Source organism: Battus philenor, unplaced genomic scaffold (assembly GCF_028537555.1).
Source record: "Battus philenor isolate CCGP_79_NKW_IND1 unplaced genomic scaffold, ilBatPhil1.0.hap1 SCAF_17, whole genome shotgun sequence".
NCBI classification, from domain to species: Eukaryota; Metazoa; Arthropoda; class Insecta; order Lepidoptera; family Papilionidae; genus Battus; species Battus philenor.
This window is the reverse complement of record NW_027181679.1, coordinates 12780310-12806298: the sequence shown is the minus strand read 5'-3', so window position 1 is coordinate 12806298 and position 25989 is coordinate 12780310. Positions and strand designations below refer to the sequence as shown.

The following is a 25989-nucleotide window of genomic DNA, read 5'->3' as shown; positions in this document are numbered from 1 at the left end:
GCTTAACGAGCCATAAAAAAAGCTATACTCGGAATTACTACTTGATATCGAATAATTAATGAGAAGATTCTTATACGAACGAAAGTAAATATCCCAGCAGGTTGGCAAGTTAAAATGGCATTTGACATGCCAAATGGCATCCAAACAGGCTGTTACTGGGTCTTTGAGGTTTTAGAGGAAAACCACAGACCGGGAAGCGCAACGTAAAACGCTGGATGCAAATTTAGATCTAAATCCTGCAGAGGTTGGGAGTCTATAGGACGAGCCTATGTCCAGCTTGGCATCGGCAGGGATATTTCCTAGATGTACACAAGATACTCTGTTCTCTGGAGGAAGGATAGGATAATGTACTACCCACTAAAACCTTTTAGTCCAGGTTCACTAGAATAGATCTAAGGTAACCCCTGACGAAAGCGGCGACTAAAAAGGCATCGGGTTCGCCAGAGTTAAGGGAAGGGATCTTCATTGTCCTTTCAGTCTGAACCAGAGACGAGGAGTGACGCCAAGTGATCTCGTGTTGTTGCGGTACAACGAGGTTCTTGAAGGTCTAAAAGTACCGTTAGAGCTGAACTTCACTACCATGCTAAGGCACATCCTGGGAGAAGCTGTACGCTGTAAGCTGTAGGTGTTACCTTAGCTCTATTCTAGTGAAACTGGCCTAAAAGGTTGAGCATTGAACATACGGATAAAATGACAACAAGAAAAATGCCAAAAGAGGGCAATTGGATAGAGACAAGAATAAAATTGAACTCTGTAATGACATTTTTGACCTTGAAATTAATCTACGAAGGTTGAACATACTGGTCAGAGAAGATCCGACAACTTTTGATGCTTACATTACTACACTTTGAAAAGCCAATGGAATAGGCACTTGATGGTAGGTGCCTATTCCATTGGCTTTTCAAAGTGCCCACAAAGTGAACACAAATGCCTCTCAATTAAATATGAAAAATCAAAGAACGCATTGATCTAAGAATAGTCTGAATTTTTGTGTTTATTCATCAAATCTCTATAGATCTTAAATCAAATAATTTTCATAAAAGACACATCACCTGGTTTCCCAGCAAGGCGGCACTGGCGCCCTGTTGGTAGTTCTTGTCTTCCGTGACCTTGTAGGAGGGGTCGATCTTGAACACGAAGTACTTGAGTATGATGATGACAATCAAAATTATTGCTATCAGAACCGATGCTACTATCCCTGAAATAAAACCGTCGCTTAATTCTCTAACAAACATGTCGATATCTAAAACTAATGCATCGTTTACTAGAAAAAAATATTATATTAGCCTCTAAACTAAGAATACCGATAACTTTTTTATAAATATTTTTGTCGTTGTTGTTGCGTCGCTATTGAAAGTTTGTCGTTGTTTATCTTCTGAGATATCATGTGCAGTTGTCATATGTTTGTTGAAATCGACCTTGTGGAGTACACCTTCAGGGTGGTTTATTTTTGCTTTCAGTTTTATGATAGATTTGTGCAAAATTGTCACATTATTGCAAAACTCAACCTTAATAGAAATAGGGTGCGTAGGTCTGCATTTTATTTTATGACACTATTATGTGTAACTGATATATGCTAAGGTCAACTATATGGACTACAGAAATTTAATACTGTGATAAAAAAGTAAAGTAGATTTGTTTCCAAAATGTAAAAATCTTTATTTATTTTTCCAAAATCAATTTTACCGACAGTTTTACCGGTATAACCTTCAAGACCTACTTTGATACGGTTTTTATCTCCACAATCGTATCAAACCGGCATCACGTTTGGCACTAGTTTTTTTTTAATTTGCATAATAACCAGATATCGCACGGAGCCAAATCAAGCGAATACGGTATTTGCGGAACGATATTAGTCGAGTTTTTGGCAAAAAAGTCGCGATGAACCAATGCAATATGACATGGAACAATCGTAAACATCCTTCATAATGGTTTGAGCTAACCCAACTAATATTCCAACTTTTGACAAATAGACGCTTGGCAAATGGTTTAAACATTCCTACGAACTTAAGGAAATAAATTACCTGCCTTTCTAATACCCGGGTGATTTTAATGACTATCACCTTACTCTTTGATCACAAGTAGAGTGAATGATTTTCGCGTTCGGTTAAATCATCATTAAAGTCAACCTTATTTACAATGATTATCCTCGTATCGTTTTGTTACGATATGGTGTGTAATTAAAATATATATGCTATGATCTAAAATCTATCGTGGTAGACTATAAAAGCAGATATGTGCGAATTTTTCATATATCTAAACTAAACCTTATTAGCAAATGCAATAGGGTATTTTATCCGTTTATTCCGTGTTTCGTTTTATATAATATTAATATGAATAATTGACTACACTATTTGCTACAATCGATCTTTTAATTTGAATTAACATATACATTGTCCACCTCCTTTTATCTCATTACGCCATCTGGATAGGCCACGTCTAATGATTTCTATGGGAAGATATACCATAATCGCCACGCTTTGCAGGCGGGTTGGCGATCGCAGTGTGGTATTATGGTAGACAGAAAACGCTACTGCCCAAACTCTTGAAAATTTTTTAAGCAGTGGTCATGCTATGATTAATGCACAAAGTGTGAATTATATACACGACTGTATCTCAGGAATCGAACCCAAGATCTACGATTGATGATTAGTTAATGTACTAACATTAATTTTAGTAGCAGAATATAACAATACATGTGATATCACCTTTATCACACAAGAGTATAGATACTACCAACTTGCAAGAAAGGTAATGTATAGAAGATTAGTAATTAAAAAAATGGAGAATTTTAAAATGGGGGCGAATGAGAAGTCCACAATAACAGGAGCAAAAAAAAAGAACTTACCAACAATAGTGGCGAAGAATTCCGACTCTGGTGGCACCACTCTGCTATCCGTGGTCTTGGGATGGTACCACTTAGTGGTGATCTCGTGTTCGTAGCCATTGTAATCGGGGTGTATCCTGCCCGGTAGACGATCACGTTCGCCGACCTCGTACACGGGAGTTCGTATCTCTATCTCGTTCTCCCTCCGATCCTCGTATTCTGGGATATGGTTGGTATCACTGTCGGTTGTATGCGTTGTGTCCGGTGTCTGACGACCTGTCACCGTCGGCGTGAAGTGCGCAGTGTGGGAATGTTCTGGAAATTTCATTGACTCGATACTTCAACTGCAGTATTTTGTTATGATATATAGTCTAATGCCACAAAATGATGATCAAATTAGATATATATAGGACATAAAACATAGCATTTCATGGCTTCACGATGCGGTGATCGAGGCTACCACATAGCAGGTTCATGGTGGACGTTCACCTTCACCGACCAGATATTCGTCAGTCCACTTAGTGGGGGTCATGCTCACACCGTGTCTACAGGTTTGTAGTAATATAATTAATATTCGAGAGGATCTGAAATATCTTCACGTCTAAAATACAGCAATGTCAAAATACGAAGCTCTTTGACCAATGCTTTTTGCCAGTGACATTTGGATCCGAGATGTGATCCACTACGAGCCTCATATGAAGGCTCAAAGTCATTTAGAAAACAATGGAAAGTGTTCGGAGTTTCGCTGCGAGATCATCAGAAATGAGAAGATGCAGAACCAAGATCACCGACTTAGCTCGAAAAAAACGCTCGTTTGAAATGTCAGTGAGCAGAAATCGTTCATTTAACTGATAGCTATTAGGACCTATAGGTTCGAGTGATGAAAACAAGTCTGTAAACGCGGTGCGGATGGTCCCCTAACTAAGTGTACCGAAGACATAGTTCAGGTTGCAAGAATTCGATGGATACGTACAGCGCAAGACCGGTCAACGTAGCGATCTTTGGCTGAAAAGAAGGTATAATCACAAGATGACGAACTGATACGGTGGCTTTATTTTAATTATATTTATAATAAAAAAATTATATACATACATATTCATGCAAAAATTTGTGAGGCACTGACTTCTTAGATAGTATTCACTGAAGTGAACGTGCTTACTTTATCCAGGAATAGAGTTCAGCATAGCATGTTCAATGGCGACATAAATAGCAGAGCTTACCTTCCGTGGGCGTAGCATGGGTATCAGTCACAGTAGTGCGCGCGGTTGGCGCATGCATGTTGTCGTGGTCGCGGGGAGTTGGCGGGTGAGCGGGAGGGGTATGCGCTCGCGTGACGTCACTGCCCGTCGTCGAACCGGCCAGCGACTTGTCCACGTGCTCCGTGGATATAATCGACGCCGGTGACGTCATACTGTGGGTAGAGCTAGCTCCGGAACTGGGGGTTTTAAAATATATTTTCCTATTTACATATTGCGGCGTGGAAAAACGTTTATTGAATAATTAACATAATTTGTGCCGGAAAATGAATAATGCGCCTACGAGCGATTGCGCATCGTTCCCTAGTTCAAATCCGACTCCCCGAGAACTGCAACGGCCGCGGGCGCACGTGCTGCGCCTTGGCTACCTGCCAAGGTGCAAGCAAGAGCGCGTGTAGTGCACGCCGTGCGAGTGAGCGAGACGAGTAGGCGAGACGAGCAAACGGTTGAGCGTTGTGACGACGTCCGCAGGAACTTTCACATATGGCGACTTTTTATGTAGCAATATTATTACAATATATAATAAAAAACTGACCGGTCATATTTATAATTAAAAAAGTTATATTATATTAATAAGCATATACAGGATGATTTTGTAAAAGATATAAAATCTTTTATCTTGCAACTATTTCTTATTTTATATCAATTAATATTTGGTATGTATCACAATAATACTATCATCTTTATCCAAAGGTTGTCTGGTAGATATCGCCTCGAGCGATAAGACCGCTTCTTGTACCATATGAATTATATCTTTTTTTATTCTATTTACTGTCTATGGTGTACAAAAAAGTGTTAATTAATAAAAAATAAAATAAAATTACAATACAATAATAAAAAACCTTTAAAAAAAGAAATATTAGATATTAAAGTTAGTTTAGTATCAGCCCGTCGCTTTCCAAATAAAAAAATAAATACTTGTAGCAAAATTCAAAGAGATCTCTGTTTTTATTAATCAAATGTGAATGTGAGTTAATTATAAATGAATTAACGGTGTGATTTAAAAACATAGTGACCAGTTCACATATTGAATTTTTTTTTAATATTCAAGGTTCTGTCAATTTTTTTTCCGACAGAACCTTCTTCGTAGTATGTCTGGAGCTATAACCAAGTACTCACGTGGTAGTAGGATGATCAGGTTCAGTGATGTCCTCGCCGCCGGATCCCGAACCCTCGATACAGTCCTCGTCATCACAGGGTTTCATCAGTTTGCCACTTTGATTACCCTGTATGTCAATACAACGTTTTTCATGTCATATATTTTGAAATAAACATCAGTGATATAAAATACATAATTTAATCAGGCGTTACCTCGCGGAAGTCCATCCTAAGTAAGAAAAGGACCAATATTTAGCCACTTCCGCACATGCAGCGGTAGTCGTGCAATATGCGTATGCATATGCGGCAAACAATGTAATTTGGCGGTGGCGGTTGTGTGATTCGCATTGTTTGCCGCATACGCATTTATCAGCGGGCTGGCGGGCGGTGCATTTTATTGAACGACTACCACTGCATGTGCGGAAGTGGCTAAATATTGGTCCTTTTCTTAAATATAAAATACATGTTTTCTATATAAATGAAAAGTTTTCGCTAACGTGCTTAGTACAAATTTCTTTACGCAGATTCATTTGAAAACTGAAGGTTTTTTTTAACAAAACATTGTAAAATGTATAGATAATTTGTTATCTGAAAACGCCTGCACCAATATTATAATAATCATTTATTTCTATGTCCCCAAGATGGGCAGAGGGCGTCCATAGTACGTCGCCATCCCGAGCGGTCTTGAGCCTCGCGCTTTACTTCGCTCCACGTCATTCCAACTGCCTTCACCTCTGATTGTCCGAATAATATAAATAGTAAAATATAATTATACTTTGGTAAGTAGCATCCTATTGTTGTAACAAAACCTTCACAAAAAGGCCTTACATCATAATTGTTTATCGGTAATCATAATTTTATGTCTGAACGTTCAATTATTAATAAGGCAATATTGATTTATTTATTGATTGACCGTAAAAGTAAAATATTCTAAATTTAAAATTGTTATCAATTCTTGACACAAGATGGCGTTCGTGACTTTATAACTTCCTATGGTGCCGATAGATGGCACTAAGTGTCGGTTCTTTGTAACTCACTCGATAATTGCTAAAGCTCGAGTGTTTTTTATCTTCGAGTACATGAAGCTTTATGACGCTTATACTCGCTCCCTTCAATCTATCTAAAGTTTATTAATTCCCTTTTATTTAAATACTTTTAAATAATGCTTATAAACTAAATAGAGACTCGTCTTTAGATGAAATAATAATTCAAATTAAATTTGTATTATTTTAACAGAAAGCTTTGGATAAATTTACCTTAATTAATAATAAAGTTAAAACGTCTGTCATAAATTATATCCTAAAAGTGTTCTTAACTTTGGGTAGCACCTAATACCTAGTAAGGCTTTAGAGTTCTTTATCGGGTAGCAGTTCATACCTTATGAAGCTTAAGAGGCGGGCGGCGCGTGGCGGGTACGTAGACAGGGGTGATGAGGTCATCACCAGAACCTGCATCAGGAAGTACACACGCGTCTTCGTCATCATCTCTGCAGCCAGACCCTGCTCCCGAGTACACCAGCTCGTCCAGCGCTCCACCGCCGTAACCAGATGGCGGGGTCTTAAAACATTTATTAAATAGTCATTATTAAAACCACTTTACAATAAACCTGACAGATTTAATAGGTACTTAAAGAAGATAATGTATATCACCTGCTGCATTCTATTAATATCTCTGTCCAGTGGAGTGTGAGCTCTTCTAACGTCTCCGCGCAATGTCACGGAGGGATCTCCAGCTGCGGCCAGGTCTAGAACTCTAACACCGTTCACCACCAGTCCCGCTATAACTCCGCTAAAAGTCCTGGACCCACCGGCTCCACCGCCAACCGTTATCGTCGACATGCTGTTGAATATTGTTGACTGCTGTCCTCCTGGGATAATAAAACATTTATAATTATTTATATAAATTCCTTTATTTTTTATAATCCGAATAGTAATTAAGGTCACCGAGGTAAATCTAACGATTTGTATGAAGTAGCAGTTGGCGGAGTACACTACTCGAGCAACCAACCGCTGTTGACGGCGACGCTATTGACGGGTCCTACTATGTAGAAAAATAATAACCAAAGTAACAGATAAAAATAAAAGCTCATAAAAATGTAAATAAATAAGATCAACAATGTAAAATAGCGAAAAATAATAATGTGATATAGATATTACAACATAAAGCAATTGTAAAAGAGAAAAGAGGATGAATGAAAGGCGTTACAGAGCGAAAGAGAAAGACAGAAGAATTGTGGTAAGAATGAAAAGAACGAGAGATCATATGATGTATGAAAGAAGATGATGAAAATTAAAAAAATATGTGAAAAAAATGAAATAAATGTAGACTAGTCCCTGTCCCACACTAGATAGGGGGTACGAGAGGCTCCGAATAGCGGGGGCCAAAAAAAAACCGCTGTTGGAGCCAAAATTCTGGAATAACTTCAGACTTGGATGACTGAGGACAAAGTCAAGGGCGCAAGAAGATGCTGGAAGCGTAAGGCCGGTGATCAAGGGGATCTTTTAATGATATGATGATTGTGATGTATTGAGCAGGCCCACATAGCCCACAATACAGATGTCCACTGGAACTTTAAGATTCTAGAACTACGTCCATGGGCTGGCAAGGTTATGGCATGACGATCCACAAGGACAAACGACCTTTTGAAGGTCGGTAGACACTCGATGTAGATGCCTTCCAACCGGTACTTTTGGAAATTTATGGGAAAGACCTATGCCCACCAATTGACGTTTTAGGACTGATATGGTGACAATGATGATGATCTTAATAATCTAAGAGTAATTCTAGAGAATTAAAAAATGGTTACTTTTGGTTATTTATCTACGAGGGCCAAACTGAAAGTTTTTAGAACTGGCAACTTAAAAGCATTATATTAAAAATATAAGTTTAAATTTTGAAAATAGAACTCTTTAGCAATAATATTGAGTATAAATTTCATTCATTTGTCATTTGTTTTACGATTTGGCGGCAAATTGAAAATTATCTGTGCACGTCAGAATGAATTTAAGCCGAGAAAATTTTCGTGCAATGATTTTTTATGACTTTCGATGTCATATAAGTCAACAAGAAAGTTATGATAGACTTCGATTGGCTTTTCACGATGAAGCCCCATCTCGTGCCACAGTTTACAACTGGTTTAATGAATTCATACGTGGTCGAACTAATCTCACCGATGATTTGCGTGAGGGACGGCCTTCTACAGCGACGACTGAAGACAATATCAGTGTTGTGCGGCGTATGATAGAGACTGACAAAAGAGTGACCTATCAGCAGATTCGGACAAGTCTAGGCATAGGTATGAGTCAAGTGCACATAATCCTCCATGAACATTTAGCGGTCAGGAAGCTTTGTGCCCGCTGGATACCGCATAATTTGACCGAGGCTCAAAAACTCCGCCGTGTTGATTGGTGCCGAGAAATGATCCAAAAATTTAACGGAGGTGACTCAAATGCTGTGTTCGACATACTAACGGGTGACGAAAGCTGGATTTACTGTTATGATCCTGAAACCAAAAGACAGTCTGCTCAGTGGGTGTTTCCTTCCGAAGAGTTGCCAACTAAAGTGAAGAGAGGTCGAAGTGTTGGAAAAAAGATGGTGGCCTCGTTCTTCGGAAAGACAGGTCATTACGCGACAGTTGTCTTAAAGGATCAGAAAACGGTTAATGCAGAGTGGTACACTAACAACTGTTTGCCACTTGTCTTGGAAAAAGTTCGAGAGAAACGACCTCGCAGCAGGATCCTCCTTCATCACGACAATGCCTCGTCGCACACCGCCAGGCAAACGATCGACTATTTGGCGACCTCAGACGTGGAATTACTGGGTCACCCGCCGTATAGCCCCGACCTCGCACCCTGCGATTTTTATTTATTCCCGAAAATAAAAGAAAAACTTCGAGGAAAACATTTTATGGACGTCGAAGAAGCAGTGGCTGCGTTTCAAAACGCCGTCGAAGAGACCCCTAAGGCCGAGTGGGCAAGGTGCTTTTCTCAATGGTTCCATCGAATGCAGCGATGTATTGATGTAAATGGACGCTATTTTGAAAAGTTATAATAAAACTAATAACTTGCTAGAATGCTTAGTTTTTGATTTTCTAAGAACTTTCAGTTTGACCCTTGTATTGGCAACTAAAGGACAATAAAAATTAGTGTGTGACACCATCGTAGTGTGTTCTATGGGTTACATGGCCTGGCCAATGCCACTTCAACTTGCTAAAACCGACTCCTCATTCCTGATTAGACCTCCATATAAATCGCGAACATAATCCTCTACCTTAAGGTACAAAAGTGCTTTCCATATTAACCCAACGCTTAATCATATTGATCCTATAGACCAAAAAATATTCTTTTTTACCTTGTGGATGTCGTATGTTGACGGCATAATTGTCCAGTTGCAACGCAGCCCGGCTACCGTTTCTAGTGAACCTCGCGACGTGGTAAACACCATCATCCACTCTCGCCGCCTCATCACCTAATGGATGATCACCACCGCCCACGTTGTACACCATGAATAAGTTGCCTCGTATCTAGAATTTCAATATGTCAGTGTGACCGCATTGTAGGTAGTTTAAGGCTTTATTTAATAGGCTTTGCAAACATTTTCGAATATTTAATACATTGATACAGTGTACATTTAAATATTTCTTTATATATAGACTCTGCCAGGTTCAAAATCTTGATTGTATTGATAAAAATCTGATAAGAAAGTTAAAAGTTACACTTTTATCGTTACAATTTTTTCCTGTTACAATCACCTACTAATCACTTGTCACATCAAAAACATGGATACAGGCATGTTTATCTCGTATATAGTTTTTAATACAATAATAGGCTTTATTAATCTATCTTATCTGAACTGAATTTTCGATAGTAAATAAAAAATTGCTTCAACGAATATTATAGAAGAATACCTTGTCCTAAACAGTATCATTCAATTTTTTGTAAAGATACTTGGTGTTACAAACTTATCTTTCCATCTTGTGTTAAAAGAAGTATATATGTAATACCTTTACCGCTTAAAATATATATTTGTATATGTGTGTATACGTATATATATTTATATACATATATATGCTACATGTCTTTCATCTCTCTCTTCCAGTCTTGTCTTTTAGAGATCCCCTTAAGTGATAATACCGCCTCTTTTACTTGTATATAAATTGTTTCTTTTTTTTAATTATTATATATGTTATTTTGTTACATTTTCTTTTTGTTATTTTTTTCTTAAAGTTTTGATGTACAATAAAGTTTCAATAAATAAATACAAAAATCGCTATTATATCTATACAAATAAATAAAATTGTAGTGCCTGTTTGTAATATTAAAATAATCTTTTAACTACATGCACATAAATATGTATACGGTACATATACCAAAATTACATTTTATTTTAATTTATGTCTGTTTTTTCCGGCTAATCTTTGAAACGGCCGGACAGTTTTTAACGGAACTTATATTGGCAGATGGCTGATGTAATGGGAAATAACTTAGGTTACTTTTAGAAAAAAAATATAAACAAAAAAAACTAGATATTTTTTTTAAATTACACGCGGAAGAAGACATGGGCACAGCTAGTATGTGAAAGACTTTGTAAGTACACAGTCATAATTATTTGAACATATAATAAGCGCTCACAATTTCCATCTGCATATAGTCTTGAGTATTTGAAGACTCGATCCTCAGGAGTACAGCGTCAGGTTTGCTGGTGAGGAAGCCCAACGCGACGCGGTCTGCCTCGGTATCAGCACGAGCGTGGGGCGCCAACGTGTGTGCCAATACACCACGCCCCGGACCGAATTCGTACGCAATTGACTCTGAAACGCAATCGTAATGTTTTTAATACTTGAACATGGGCTTACTTTAAATCAGAGAAAGAGATTATGGGAAATAATTAAAGAAATCATCATAATTATTGCAACTGTAGGATATTTTCCTCCTTTGATGATTTCCAATAGAACTTAATACTTAAAAGTTTTATTCTCATGTGTATTTCTGATCAGATATACGTGTTTGTTTACTTAATCGTCCTGCGTGTTCCTTTTCGGAGATAACCCCGCGTGACACACACTCCATTAAATGTCAACGTGAATAGCGCCTCCGTTGAACGAGAACAGAGCCACAATAGATGTTCTTTCTCTTTCCTTCTCCACAGCCTCCTTCTGCTGCTCCTTTACGAAGATTATTAAGAGGCTGTTTCCTACTAAAGAATGAAACTCTAGCGCTCAAGGATATCCTTACCACAATGCTCCCTATTAATATGTGACACATTTGTACTAAAGCATCAATGCCTTGATGATATCTACACCTATTGAAACGTCTGAGCGCTATAAGCACCATGCCGTCAGTTCATCTTACTGCCTAAGACCGAACAGCTTCGACAGTGTTTCTTTCTGATCTCTCTTTCTATTACTCTAACAATACTGTCCAGTGTCTTACTTCTTCTTCCTCTCTCCCCTTTGCGCTTAAATTGTCAAGACTTGTAGCCCCAAGTTTGTCACTAGAAGCTCATAATTTATTCTCAAGATCCTATGAAAGTTATGCATTCAAAACCCTACAAGTAACTATAAAATTACAAACCGTCATAACAGGTTGGGCCAGTGAAGGAGGTGAGGTCACAATCGCATACGTATGTGTTCCATTGCTGCACGCACACGCCTTTGTTTGCGCACGCGTTGTGCGTGCACTTCGTTGGACCTGAAAACAATAAATATCATCGTATGGTGTTTTAGTGGAAGAGTCCAAGAAGAAAAGCTAAAAACAATATATCTAAAAATTGTAACCGAATTTTAATACTGAGCGAGGAGTAAAAGACAACCTTGACAAAGGTCCTTCCACAGGATCCTTTCATTATACCATCATTATTATCATTTCAGTTTCAGGATTTCTACTGCTGTATGCCTCCTAGAGACATTTCTAATAGAGCTGATTGGAACCTATTTACATCCAGCATCTGACGATCTGTACAAGGTCCTGTGTATTTCTGTATTCCTCTGAAAAGTTATTAAAATGTCGGTTGTTTTTTTTTTGCCTCTCGTTTCCTTATTTTTGGGAAGGACAGGGTCGTATTTTACTTATTTTTTTCACTGTCCTTTTCATTTTCATTCTCTACTATCATTCTTCACATCAATATCGGTTGTTTATAATAAATACCTTCGCATCCGGAGACCAAAGAAGAGCTGGGCACAACAGCGTCCTCGATCAAAGACGGCGACTCCCCTGGCAGGTCCAGACTGGACATACAACCTTCGAAGCCCTGCCGAGACAGGACTCCTACAGGCAGAGCACTGTACATGTCCTTTGGCACCCCGCCCACGTATAGTACGCTATCCAATTCCAACATTAAATTTGAACCTGTAAGTTAAAAAATATTTATAATAATAAATAACACTGTGATCAAAAAGTAAGGTGAATTTATCTATAAAATCTAAATTGTTTATTTATTCTCCCCAATCAATTTTACTCCGTTCAAAGTAATTCTTGTCCGGCAACGCTTTTTCCAGTTCTCTAAACATTCGATACAGTCATTTTCCTGTATAGCCTTCAAGACCTTCTTTGATTTGGTTTCTATCTCCTCAACCCTGTCAAAACGTCGTCCCCGCATTCGCCTTTTGAGTTTGCTGAGAGCCATATCAGGCGAATACGTTGGTTGCGGAAAGATATCAGTGGATTGACGCTTTTTTTTCCAAAAATTTGAGCTATTTTGACGAGTTTTACAAAATTGATATATTTGACAAAAACACGCATAACTCGGAGATAATAAAATTTTTTCAGCAAGAAAAGGACCAATATTTAGCCAATTCTGCACATGCAGTGGTAGTCGTGCAACAAAGTGCACCGCCCGTCAGCCCACTGTTAAATGCGTATGCGGCAAACAATGCGAATTACACAACCGCCACCGCCAAATCACTCAACGCATGTTTCACCCCTCCACGGGGCATCCTCAGGAGTTATGTTACACCGATTAGTGGCAAACACAGAGACTCTGTGCACTTTGTTGCACGACTACCACTGCATGTGCGGAAGTGGCTAAATATTGGTACTTTTTTACTTAGGATGGACTTCCGCAAAATAACGCCTGAATCCATTAAAAAATTTTTGACACACAGACGCTTGGCAAATGTTAAAGACATTCCTACCAACCACGAAACAAAATATAATTATTATAACTTACTAAACTTATTTCTAAACAAAGACCCTGATCCCAACTAATTAGGGGTACGGGAGGCCCCCAATAGCGGGGGCCATAAAAAAAACATCTTTACCAAATGAACTCATTTTAATATCACGAATATACTCACTTGTGGTATGCATTTCCAGGTCATCATCAACTTGAAGCGTATGGATCTTCGGTGTTGGTCTTCGTATTGTCACAGTGTGCCAGCGGTTGTCGTTCAAAAAGTTCTTAAGCTTATCCTTCATCGTCACCACTCCATCACCAAGGTTGAATACGCAGTGTATATGACCATTGACCAGTTCAACCGCTATAAAATCCTGTTTCTTTCCACCGTTATAGAAAAGCAATCCGTCCATTTCAGTCGTACGGAAATAGAAGTCTAAATATGTATTCGCGTATGCCTTTAGTAATGGTAAACCGACATATGTATGTTTCGATTTGAATGTAACTGCTTTATACACATTCAGAGAGTCTGGTTTTACGAATTTCCCATTAAATATTATATTTGAGGAGTCGTATACATTATTGTTCTCATCAGATGCTCCTATTCCTAGGGTCTTTGCTATATCTATATATTTGATGCCGTTGAAAACAAACTTCTGGAGGTATCCAACGAAATTTGGAAGCGTTGAAGTCATTTGTATTTCTTCTTCGGGATGAAAAAGTCCACCGAGATGTAGAGTTGATATTTCTAAAGTGGATGCTTTACCCAAAATAGTTTCAGCTGAAAAATAAAGCAAATTCGATGATGGAATTGTACAATATAGACGGGTAAACCACAACATTGACTTCGAAATCAACATAAGTCAGCAAACGAAATGTTTAATAGAATCTCTTTTAGCCACACACCATTCAATTATATACATTACGTTTAGTTTCAGCGAAGTATCGTAAGAAAGTTAAGCGGTTTAATAGCTACATAGATTCAAACTTCATAAACATCGAATATCACAATTAGCAACTGGCTTACATCAATTTTCTACCTAATAAATACAATAATGTGTAGCATTAACGTGAGAACGCTTCATGTCACTGGCCACTACAGCCAGAATACTTTTTAAATTCAAAAATATTCTTCAATTCTAAATTCAAACGCCGTTTCGAATTCTGACGTCATCAATGAAATAATTTCTGGTACTGTGTTTGAGTAAAAATGATATATAATATCTACTATATCGATTGCACCTGGTATTTATTCTCCTCACTATTTATAAGGAACTAACGTGCTCTGATGACCTCTTATAACCTGTATATCTCTTATATATGTTCATGTATAGGTGTGTAGATGTTTCCATTAAAGAAAATGGCATGTAATTCAGTTTTTTTGTAAAGTAAATAAGGACTAGTTTTCAATGATAAAATCAAAAATAATTAATATAGGTAAAAATTTTAAAGTTAAATAATGGATTTTATATAATCTTCTACCGTGTACAGATATTTAAATATATCTGAACAACTAAAGAATATGATTTATAGGACTATATTTAGATATACCTTTTCATCAGATCTGTTCCTAAATTGCTCAAAACTATAGAAGAATTTGCAATGATTTTGTTCACACGTCACGTGATCTACTGTCATTTCGGATTTCGGCGGCCATTGCCGTTTCAATCATAAATACGATAAGACCTTAGTTCTTTCATTAACAACATTTAAAGCAATTTTTCAAATTATTTTAAGATTTGAACTATTTCTTTTAATCGCGTAAGGATGGTTACGAATCGTAATTTTATAAACAACTTAAGAAGATATAAAATAACCAGCTGTTAATATAATTTTAAATAAAATGTAAGAACGGTTTGCCATTTAACCATTCCGAGAAAACGTACTTAAACATATTTGTTATACTTGAAAAAGTGTATACCTACATAGTTATTCAATATTTCTATCCAAAAATCAATTCTGAATGTGTTCCTAGTTTAAAAACTACATAACAATATGTGTAGATAGTCCCTGACAATAAGGGTGATTACCACATTTATATCCAAAATTCTGAGCTTAATATATGTTCGTTAACTACACACGCGTGCACTGAAATCGACTCAAACCTAAAATAACCAGTCCTATTTAAGTTTTTAAAACACTTGGGCTTTTTGAACTATATACATAATCCGAGACATTTCAGAAATAAATTACTTTATAAATCTTAGGTTTGAGTCGATTTCATTGCACGCGAGTGTAGATATAAACATATATGCGTTTAGTTTGTCAAGTAAAATTGTTGATATATTGTTTAAAACATTAAACTTTGACGATGCCTCTGAGTGTTCGTTTTCTTCTTATGTATGTGTTTGTTCACGACTAGTATAAAACACTGTTTATTATAGCAGGTATCATTGATCGGAATATGTGTTTGTCTCTTAAAAAATATTAAAAATTTTATTTATCTAATTTTGTAATTCAAAAAATCAATGAAGACATAGAAAGGAAAGAAAGGCATTTTCAATTAAAAATAAAATGAAAAGAGAAATATGAAAATATATATTTTTTTTCGTTGGTCACTTTTGTACACCGAAACAACCAAGTCAAAACACACAAAACACACCAGTCGTAATTTCAGAGTCCAATTTGTTAAAAACTTGAATCATATTAAACTCCATTATAATGGCCATTTGCTACAAGGGTGATAGTCGCCCAGATCTAAAAAGAGCCCACGAGAAACTCAGTCTGGTTTGCTTCTGTGATTTTCACAAAGCACTTTAACACAGCAGTTTTATAAAATCCTACATACTTTTATGCAACGGTAGCCCAGTGCCAGAGGATTGAGACTTGCTATAGATCTTAGGTTAGATTCCCGGGATTCAATTATAAATAATTAATTTACTTATTATCTGTGGATATTAATGCTGTTAGTTCGAAGGCTTTTACAGCTTCATCAGAGCTGAGTTCACGGAGCGGAAGGCTCCGTGAACTAAAAAACTGAAAAATAAAGCTGGTGGGGCGCGTACCAGTTGCACGGTGACGTTTGCACGTTGGAGAGACTATTCGTGAGTAGAGCTTTGAAGAGATGTATTATTTATATGCTTGGGAGGGCAGCGTGAACCACAGGTAAACCAAGGAGGGATCCAGATCCAACCACGATTAGCCCATACTGTTCGCGGTTAAGGAGCGGGCAATCGATTTCTAAAAACGGATATTGTGGTGTGGTAGGCAGAGTTTGGTTCTGTTATATATAACCCGGTAACCTGTGTCAAGTGTCGCAGGTACAGTGGTGCGGTCTGCGCATACCTTGCATCGTGTGTATACAGAAAACTGGCGCTGTATCATTCACTACGTCAGCAATATCCCAGTGAGTTTAGAGCCTTCCGCTCCAGTAGGGCCGCGTACCAGTTTCATGAAGACGTTCGCTCGTAACAAAGCGCTCTACCCGTGTAGAGCTGTGTATTGATTGTGTTTGTGTTGTGTGCATGCGGTTTGTGACGGCAGCGTGGACTACAGGTAAACCAAGGAGAGATCCAGATCCAACCACGGTTCGCCCACGCGATTCGCAGTTAGGGGGCGGACGGCCGCTGTCTAAAAACGGGTGATGTGGCGTGGTGAGTAGTGTTTGGTTGTGTTGTACAACTCTGTGACCTGTGTGGGGTATCGGAGGATCAGTGGTTGCTAATATATTATTCATACCCTGTGACATTAATTATATAGGTCCTCTGCGTACCATCATACCAAACTGTGAACGTCAACATGCCTTCCACGGGTGGCAATTATGGTATATCCCCCTATAGATATCTTTGAGTTTTTTTTTAATTTAAAAATAAAGTTTAATTCACAAAAAAGTTTTTATATATGTATAATCATATATGTATAATCATTCTGTCTTTATTTCCACATGTCTTAATATACACGTATAATAATTCCACATTTTCCGATCAATGATTTTAACATTAAATAACGATATGTTATAGCTGCAGCAAAGAGAAGATAGATTTGTTAAAATCGTATATTTACATAGGAGTCTACGAGAAATTAAAATACGCAAGGAAAGAATGTAAGGAAGAAAAGCGAACTACAAACAAAATGTGAAGATACAAAGTGCCAGCTAGAAAACAACTTAAAACAAGCGACTCAACTACAACTAACAGGTCGACTAATATTTACACAGTTAATTAATCAAAACATTAATTATTATAAACAATTAATATTAAATATATTCTTAATACTACACTTGGCTTTGCTTTGGATATAATTATATAATATTTACAATAAAATATTTATTAATTTATTTTCATTTTCAAATACAAATGTCACATGAATTCCATTAAAAAATTCTTCTTTCATCATAGGATGTATTACATCTCTTGATATCGTCATATTGACTCTACCAGTTTGGATGTAACGCCACAGATCTTAGAAAAGCAGGCGAAAAAAACTCAATGTTTTTTTTCGGGGCCAAATGGCAGATACCTTAGGTTTAAGGTGGCAGGGCGCAGAGTGGATCTAGTCTAAGACCTTAATAAGTATTAAAGTAGCGAAGGCCGAGAGATCCCAGGGAAAACCGGCTGGGGTCACTACATACATATTTTACTGGATTTGGAGGCACTTAGATCTTCAGCGATTGCTCCATGGGGTGACTAAATCCAAGGTCTCCCATTGGTTCTTATCTTAGACTGTCACTGGATAACATCCTCTTTGCATTCCGATACAACGGCGCCTGAGATCCGAACCTATGCTATGTATTTGAAAGAAGATGAAGTGGTAAAAATTGTACATAAATACTACCCTGTACCAATATCACGATGGGGGAACAAGGCCCCCAAAAAAGGAGACCAAAGCTCGAGTCTCGAGCCACTAGAGATTCTTCTAAATGGCCAGATGGCGATCTCTCCCACCAGCACGCGGTCCTAAATAAATATATGTAGGGATCTTTGTACCTCTCTCTCTCATGGATTTACCTCTACAGTCCTTCGCTCTACCAAATGATCTATCCAATGTATAACTATCCTTGCTTTCTCTCAAATACAGTACCATAGCATAGTTAGTTGCTGCATAAATTTTAGTATGTATTTAAACCAGTATTTGTAACCAGTGTTTCGAGTTTGTAACGAGTTTCTTTGCTCTATCGTCCTGCAAGTTTCTTTTAAAAGCTGACCCTACGTGTCTCGCTGCAGTCCACTAAATATTAAAGTCAAACCGCCTCTGTGGAATATGACCGAAGACGCAAAAGTAATTTTTTAAATAATATTGATTTACATGTTTGATACATGATTGAAATAGACAGGCGATCACATATATATCCCAATGCGCTGTCGCTATCTTCTATAAAATCGCTTACAATCTGTCAATGCAGACTTTTTGGGTATTATTCGTGATCTTATTGTAAAAGTGCGTTTACAATGCCCATATAAAGATTAGCTAATACAATGAAGTCGAGGTATAAGATATATATATATTTAGTATGTCACTGTTCAACAAACTAACATATAAATATGTCCTTTTTAAAACCTACTATTAAGTTGTCAACTTGAGAATAGTGGGCACGTGGCCGGGAATTGGCTATTCGTGAATGAACTTATAGTATTAAGCATAATGAGTTCAGGATGTTGTTTTCCAAAGTTGTCGATAGATGGCGTTGACCTTCAATTACGTCGCACTATTGTTTTACTCGAACTATTTTTAAAGGCATCATCACTTTTAAACTTTTTTAGTCAAGTAGATATATACTTCGATTATTATAACGTTGTACGTAGTAAACTACTACCAGCATGAAATGCTGACCTGTTGAGAAGTCGTTAAAATTAACATCTGCTGTTTTCAAAATGAAATTTAACAGTTTGATTTTCATGTGATCGTATGTATTGAATAATTTTGAAATCAATCTAAAAATGAATCAAGTACATGAGCCAAAGCGCCACCAAAACCAACCTTAACCCCTTCTACTCAAGGTCGAAATCAAAAGGTGCGGGTGCGTTCCCGTGCATACGTACATAACGTACCGCGTACGGCTGGACCCGCGTCTACCTGCAGCTTGAGGTTCGACGCACGCCGAGAGAAACGCAGCGTATGCCATGCATCATCAGCCACATTGGCACCGGCCAGTAGATTCTGTCCATGTACCACAAGAATTACACACATATGATTATTAGTAGTGTGCGCAACTGCATTTAAAGTTCATAATTGTAAAGTAGAAACATCATCACAACATCATCATCAACCATCATCATTTTAGCCATACGATGTTCACTGCTAGATATAAACCTCCTTTAGAGTAGTATGATACGACCCCCCATAAATATCTTTGGGGGAGGCCTAAGCTTAGCATTGGGCGTAACCCACAAAAGGCAGTGGGAAGAGAATAGAGAAGGAGAACATCACCTCACTGATGATTATAACGGAGAATAACTAAACCTTTTATTTATAGACAGAAAGAAAATAAATAAGAATTAATTAATTATTATACTTAAGCTAAAAATAATAAACGTAATATTATAGATCTCTAAAGAGAAGGCGAAGGAGGTGACGGAATGTATGGAAAGGAATAAAAGATATTTTTAAGGAAATTAGAGGAAAAAATGTATGAATAACTTTAATAAGAAAGGACTAATATAATAGCTACTTCCGCTATGTAGCAGTAGTCGTGCAATTTTTATATTTGGCACTAATCGGTGTAACATTACTCCTGAGGATGGCCCGTGGAGGGGTGAAACACGTGTTGAGTGATTTAACGGTGGTAGTTTTGTAGTTCGCATTGTTTGCCGCAAGCGCATTTATCAGCGGGCTAGCGGGCGGTGCACATTATTGCACGACTACTGCTACATAGCGGAATTAGCTATATATTAGGCCTTTTCTCACTTAGGATGGAGTTCCGCAAATTAACGCCTGAATCCATCAGATATTTGAATCACTTTAAACAAGGTGATTTGAAATACACTTTTTACTGACTTATCTATATTATATAAACTATATATTAGGGGGACCAAAAAGTAATGTCGCGTTTACGAGAAGAATTCACACGACTACATTTTTAACTAGTTTTTATTTCTAATTAACAATATATTCACTTTTTTTATCAACAACCTTTTACCATCTAAAATACATTCAATACCGGAGCTGTAAAAATCAATCGATTTTTCTGTAAAATATGACGACAGAAACGACATTACTTTCTGGTACCTCAAAAAGATAATAGACATGGTGTATTATCTCTTGTAAATACTAAATGTCTTCCTTTTTCAACTAAGAAGTAACATAAGATAAATAGAAACCTTTTCCCTGTCGCCCAGGCGCACGCTGGCTCGAACTCTACCCGCGGCTACAGCCAGCTCGATCCTGTCGGCGGAGTGCTCGGAGGCTGTTCGTAGAAGAAGACCAGCACGACTGGTACGGAACCGCAGCATCAGCTCCTCCGTCTGCGTCACGTGCTCCGGTCCCAACGCCGCCGTCAGATGCTGGCTTCCATTTAGGTACATCGTCGCTGATTCTGCAAGGTGTATGTGTTTATTACTATCCTACTTTACTCCATTGGTCAAAGTCGCTCAGAGAATAATGAAATCGAACATACCTATGACGATCTTTTTCGTAGTTTCAAATGTAAATTAAAGATATATCATCAAATAAATATAATTATACCATTCAAGAGTTTTTGTTGACAGATTTACATGGTAGAGTTAAGGCAGTATATAATGTAAGTGTAGAATCCTGCCTAGAAGGAGAAGGAAGTGAGGCGATGCCCGAGATAATAAAAGAAATGCGAGACATTGTGAAGGAAAAAATAGAAATTAGTGGAAGATATTAAGAAGGATGAGAGAGTAGAGTAACAATAATAATATTCAGTGAAAATATTTGATTGTATAAATAGTCCCTGCTTAGCAATGGTAGAGATGAACAAGAAATTCTCAAAAAGGGGGCCAGAAAAAATTTAATCTGGTACAGTCAAGTTCAAAACAATACGCTATTTATGAAAGGAATATAATCTTTGGTAAAGTAGAAATCAAACTTATCTTTGCCATGGTACGGGAGAACGAGGTGTCCTCAAAAACGGGAACCATATAAAAATCAGAAATGAGGATGATGATGTAGCAAAACAAAGGTTACCGAAATAGCCAGGGCCTTAGCTGTAAAGAGAAAAGGACCAATATTTAGCCACTTCTGCATATGCAGTGGTAGTCGTGCAACAAAGTGCACCGCCCGCCAGCCCGCTGATAAATGCGTATGCGGCAAACAATGCGAATTACACAACTGCTACCGTTAAATCACTCAACACGTATTTCACCCCTCCAGGGGCATCTTCAGAAGTTATGTTACACCGATTAGTGCTAAACACAGAGACTTGACTCTGTGATTTGCACCACTGCATGTGCGGAAGTGGCTAAATATTGGTCCTTTTCTTACTTAGGATGGACTTCCGTAAAATAACGCCTGATTCCAATAAATACTTAGCTGTGAGGTCGAAGATCCGTTGAAGATGAAGGTTACCGATATAAATGAAACAATTGCTCATTTGAAGTGGCAGTGAACGGGGAACATCGACAGGTGGCAGTTGGTGCCGAAAGATTCCCGAGTGACGACCAGGAGCCGGAAGACATGGCGTGGATAACTCCTCCAAGAAGTGAACCGATTTGTTAGGAAACCGTAGAAAACAGACGTTTACACGTCTTCCCTGCGACTACTAAATGACTAGACAATTTTAACTATTACCAAATATAATTTATTTGACGATTATCCATTTTTAACTACGTGATTATTACTATGTCTGTCCTTTGATTTAAGTGATTTTTAATGTTTAATAATTATTTATAATGCAATGAAAAACTAATTACAAAATACTCAAATAAATAATATTAAGCTCTATTTTATTTTAATATTTCATAAAACATCTCACCCCTTCCACAAGTGGGTCCGCCGTAATTTGTTGCGGAGCAATCGCATAGGGGGCGATTCCAGCCCTCGGAGCAAACGCCCCCGTGCTGGCAGGGGGAACTCACGCACTGCTTCATTAGAACATGGCATGCTGGCCGGACTGATGCTGCGAATTGAAAAGTAAGAAGAATAATTTTCTCTTTATGTATACAAATATATATATGTATATAAACATAAATCATATAAACAAATCATTTATTTCAAACGCTGCAAGTACGCTTTATGTATTACTCTGTAATCTAACACGTTACTTAATAAGTTACTTGATAAGTTTGACGATCGGGGAAAATTCTATTTCAACGTTTTAAATGATTTAAGCATTGTCTCTTTGACTGTACCTCTATTAAAAACAACTCCAGAGTAGGCTAGAACTTTTTCAAGAGCTGAAATTAACATCTTTAAGACAAGCAATATAATCTAATCTCACCAGAATCCTGTTGCCGAGCGTAAGCCGTCAAGTCCTGCGGTTTTCCGTTCAAAACCAAATCTCTGATACAGCCTACGAATCCTTGCCTCAGTGCTGCCGTCCATAAGGCGGGTGGGGTTCTGGAGGCCGAATACTCTGACCCCAGTCCTCCGACAAACAGAGGTCCGTCGAGTTCAAGCTGGTTCGACTCGCCTGAAGATAAACAGATCATAATAGAACAACAAAAGATATATTAATTGTAAAAGTATAATAAAATCATAGCCGTGTCATCTGAAACACCTCTTATAAACGTAAATGAGATTTTTGAGATTAGAGTAGAGTTTGTCAACTATCATTTTCTGAGTTACAAGTTGAAATATAATTTGTAATTTTGTTTTTAATTACTTCATACTTATTTCAACATACTCTTTTATTATTGGAGAACTTAAAAAATAATAAAAATGTTGGTTTAATTTCATGATTAATATTTAAAACATAATACATCATTCAATTTATTTCTACTAACAGAATTCATGGATATATCGTTTGTTTGATGATCATGCGGCAATCATTTCCTTACCAGGAGTAAGAAAAGGACCAATATTTAGCCACTTCCGCACATGCAGTGGTAGTCAGTCAGAGTCACTCTGTGTTTGGCACTAATCGGTGTAACATAACTCCTGAAGATGCCCCGTGGAGGGGTGAAACACGTGTTGAGTAATTTGGTGGTGGCGGTTGTGTGATTCGCATTGTTTGCCGCATACGCATGTATCAGCGGGCTGGCGGGCGGTGCATTTCATCGCACGACTACCACTGCATGTACGGAAGTGGCTAAATATTGGTCCTTTTCTTACTTAGGATGGACTTCCGCGAGGTAACGCCTGATTCCATTAAATCCTTACCAGGAGTCTTGAATTCAGCATTGGCTCCATCGACTGTGACACGGCCGTCTCTACCAGTCCGTCTCAGGAGGAACTCGTGCCAGTGGGAGTCGTCAACTCTTCGCCTCGATGCTCTGACGCGGACGCCACCTGATCCCAGGTCCACGTGCACGTAGATATACCCGTTCAACATCTCCACCGCGAACAAATCCGCCTGAAATATCACGTCACAGCTTTACAAATTAACATCGAGTAATTTGAAAATGTAATTCGAAATTCAAAATCACGTGGATATAGCAATAACTATAATTACAGAAATATATTTTAATATAAATTCAATAGAATATCGAAATTGTGTCTGAATCATTGCAGTGGAAGAGGGCATTGAAATATGACTATGGTTGTCCACGATGACGTAATCCTATTTGGTGGGGATGACATTAACATCGGATATATTCATTTTCATTCGTATGCTCGAGACACTCGGACGTGTTTTATAGTTGCTCTACATTTTTTATTACTTTAAAAATCAAATTTGAGTTAAAAAGATATTTGAAAGCTTTAATTAAATATTTTGTCAATTTTTTTAAAAAATATAATACAGTTCATAACACAGAGATGTTTTCGACACTTATTTATCTTTCTAGAAGTTATAAGTTTTATTTAATATAATAAATTTATTTTCAATTAACTTTCATATTGATTTCATTGCTAGTCGCCACAAATTAGCTTTTTTACTAAATTTTTAAATTTAATAACATGTTGGTGAAATATTTTTTTTATTTATGTCTCTTGATTTTAATGCTAGCGAGTATGCCTAAAACATTATGCAAAATGTGGAACATTTAGCATATAGAACCAAGTATATGCATGATAGCTTACTAATCCTAGTCAAAAGTTATATTGACGGTATTTTATATAAGAATACTGGCCTTTACCTTCGTTGATAACTCTGTTTATTTTAGGAAGCTAATACGATAGTCTTTTTATTTGAAATTAAAACAGTTTATGTCATAGAGTAATTAGATACACCTGGTAAAAGATTTAAAAAGGTAAATGTATAGCATATTTGTCTGCAAAAATCTACTCTATTCACTATAGTTCTGTATTTATACGTATTTTCTCACTTTATTATTATTATATTATATTATTTTTAAAACCATAGGTATGGAATAGAATGACCTGCAAATTCACACCTTTAATACTTTTATACCTATAACTATTCATCTATGGCTCCATATTTAAAATCGCGGTATTATACATAAGATAAAATTCATAAAATAAAGTTTAAATAGGTACAAGATATCTAACATATGTAAGCTATTTTAACTTCGTAAAATCGCGTGCAAAATACGTGGATATTTAAGATTAGGAATTGTCTTCGAGTATGTAAGGCTATGAAAACTTTTGATATATTTGTTAGTTTGGCAATTTACATTTACTCGTAAATACGCAATGAAACAATATGATGTCGACGCAAGAAAAGAAAAACTTGTAACTGTCATAATAAACAAGATTTTTTTTATTTAATAATAATGTTGAATGAAAATGGTATAGGGTGGGCCATAAATTTTTGCACTTTTGAAACACGTGTAGAAATAAAAGTACAAATGCTATTTTGTTTATGATTTATTAACCGTAATTATCATTTATTAAAATTTATTTTTTAAAAATTACATCGTCGAGATGTGTGTGTGTTTCGGGGGTTGCGTATACACGCATACCCCGGAACGGACTATCTAAAATAGCACAGCTCGAGGGAAGACCGCGTTGCGATCCCTGACCGGGAGACACCGCGGTCTCCCGTATAGCGCAGAGGGCGATCACCGGGGGGTTTTAGTGAGGTAGCAATCCCACATACCCCTGTCCCCCCCAGAGGCGAGGCATCTTGAACGTCCAGAATATTACCCCCCCCCCCCCGAAACCAAAGAAAAAAAGGACCTGCCGTCGTTGCGATCTTTAGGATAAAGCCTATGCTTTGAAATCTGCGTCCATCGGCTAAAATGAAATAAATAATATTTCTGAATTGCATTTTGTGACTACTAATAAAATTACAGAGAATTATTAACGATTTTAAAGTTTTCATTAGTATCATATTTACTGTTGCGCGAAGCGTAATTACTATAAAGTAAGTAATTTAATTTTGTTTTTAACTACATACAATACATATTTATAGATGATTTTATGTGAAATATATGACTTATATTAAAAATGCTTGTTGTAGATAATGAGGATAATGTCTTTTTTTAATTTTAGGAGGTAAGAATAGATATGGTAGCCCTGCGGTAGAGGAATGAGACTTGCAACCGTAGATCGCAGGTTCGCATCCCAGGATATAGAATCACACTATATAGGATTTCCAGTGCTCACGAACGAGTCTGCAAAGGATGGGCAGAAGCGTCCTCTGCGTACCATAATACCTTTTGACTCTGTGTTTGGCACTAATCGGTGTAACATAACTCCTGAAGATGCCCCGTGGAGGGGTTTGGTGGTGGCGGT

At 37.3% G+C, this 25989-nt stretch overlaps 1 protein-coding gene across 1 annotated transcript in view; it reads right to left on the bottom strand.

Moving 5' to 3' along the window:
• Positions 1-25989, bottom strand: part of Nrx-1 (Neurexin 1) — a 284025-nt gene that overhangs the window by 680 nt on the left and 257356 nt on the right. Inside the window, exons 14-29 of the mRNA XM_068763299.1 lie at positions 23512-23704; positions 22631-22822; positions 22166-22309; positions 20550-20764; positions 19281-19389; positions 13475-14074; positions 12327-12527; positions 11754-11870; positions 10812-10990; positions 9532-9703; positions 6831-7048; positions 6559-6738; positions 5203-5309; positions 4048-4262; positions 2849-3142; positions 1053-1198 (exon numbers count right to left, since the gene is read on the bottom strand). Coding sequence (XP_068619400.1) covers positions 1053-1198; positions 2849-3142; positions 4048-4262; positions 5203-5309; positions 6559-6738; positions 6831-7048; positions 9532-9703; positions 10812-10990; positions 11754-11870; positions 12327-12527; positions 13475-14074; positions 19281-19389; positions 20550-20764; positions 22166-22309; positions 22631-22822; positions 23512-23704 — 3282 coding nt within the window. The remainder of the gene's footprint in view (positions 1-1052; positions 1199-2848; positions 3143-4047; positions 4263-5202; positions 5310-6558; positions 6739-6830; positions 7049-9531; positions 9704-10811; positions 10991-11753; positions 11871-12326; positions 12528-13474; positions 14075-19280; positions 19390-20549; positions 20765-22165; positions 22310-22630; positions 22823-23511; positions 23705-25989) is intronic.